The sequence below is a fragment of the Myotis nattereri genome (genome assembly GCF_964212035.1).
Source record: "Myotis nattereri genome assembly, chromosome: 5".
Taxonomy (NCBI): domain Eukaryota; kingdom Metazoa; phylum Chordata; class Mammalia; order Chiroptera; family Vespertilionidae; genus Myotis; species Myotis nattereri.
The window spans coordinates 23,718,335-23,719,803 of NC_138080.1; the positions used below are offsets into that span (position 1 = coordinate 23,718,335).

The 1,469-nt window shown below is 41.9% G+C and overlaps 1 protein-coding gene across 1 annotated transcript; it reads right to left on the reverse strand.

Annotated features, from left to right (window-relative positions):
- Positions 1–269: 269 nt before the first annotated feature.
- Positions 270–1,259, reverse strand: LOC308520153 (putative olfactory receptor 7A2; the record flags this gene model as incomplete). The annotated part of the gene is made up of 1 exon (XM_081092696.1): positions 270–1,259. The coding sequence occupies one exon, from the start codon at positions 1,257–1,259 to the stop codon at positions 270–272; it is 990 nt and encodes a 329-aa protein (XP_080948822.1).
- Between the last annotated feature and the right edge of the window lie 210 nt (positions 1,260–1,469).

The window sequence follows — 1,469 nt, forward strand, 5'->3', positions numbered from 1 at the left end:
AAAAAAATATATTTGCTAAGATATATGTCATTTGAGAAATATCCATGTTGCCTCATTAGGTAAATGAAATTTTCCAAATATATCTGGTCCATGATGGAAATAAATTTGAGAAAGTAGAAAAACAACAAAGAGAATAGTTGTTGAATATCTGAGAGAGCAGACAACTTAATTGAGTTACATAAATTGAATAGAGAAGATGAGGTCAAAGAAATAGAAATTTCAGGAAATAAAAGGAAAGAGCAAGTTCTACTTCAGTAGCCTGACCATCATCACACTGTCTGACTCTGCAAACATGGGCACATCTGCAGTCTTAGGACAACTGACCAGTTTGTAGTTTTCTTCACAAAGAATGTTTTCAGAGCCTGTTTGATGTCTTTGTTCCTGAGACTGTAGATGAAGGGGTTCAGCATGGGTGTGACCACGGTGTACAACACCGAGGCTGTTCCAGCTGAGTGTGAGCTCTGGGTAGCAGCAGAGCTAAGGTACACTCCTAGGATCGTACCATAATATAATAAGACAACCGAGAGGTGAGACGCACAGGTAGAAAATGCTTTGTACTTCCCCTGAGCTGATGACATTCCATGTATGCAGGACACTATCTTAGAATATGAGTAAAGGATCCCAACAAAAGGACCACCAACAACGAAGACAGCTCCAAAATACATCACCACGTTATTAGGAAAGGTGTCAGAACAGGCAAGTTTGATCAACTGATTGAGTTCACAGAAAAAGTGAGGGATTTCCACGTCCATGCAGAAGGACAGTCGTAATGCCATTAAGGAATGTAGAAAGGCATGCAGGATACTTATGATCCAGCATATCAGCACCAGCAGTCCACAGAGCCGGGGGTTCATGATGACCGTGTAGTGCAGGGGGTGGCAGATGGCCACAAACCGGTCATAGGCCATCACGGTCAAGAGCAAAATATCCAACCCAGCAAAAAGTATGAAAAGATATGTCTCGGCGATGCAGCCTGCATAGGTGATGGCTTTGTTCTGTGTCTGGATGTTTACCAGCATCTTTGGGATGGTGGTGGAGGTGACACAGATGTCTAGCAAGGACAGATTGAAGAGGAAGAAGTACATGGGTGTGTGGAGGTGGTAGTCTGAGCTGACGGCCAGGATGATGAGCAGGTTTCCCAACACAGTGATCAGGTACATGGAGAGGAAAAGCCCAAATATGAGAGGTTGTAGTTCTGGTTTCTCTGAAAATCCCAGAAGAAAAAAATTTGAAATTTGTGTAAGATTCACTGGCTCCATGTGTTGGAGGTGACTACAAAGAAAGATTAAAATAACATGAATAAATTTCACACAGTTTTGCATTGCTCATGTACTTGAAATGCTACAATTCATATTTTATAGACCAGACATTAATTTTAATATTTTGTTTATGGATATGGTCCCCTGTAGGGAATATCCAGTGCCACCCCTGATATGGAGTGTTTGTCCCAATCACCTGTGCCTCTGAGG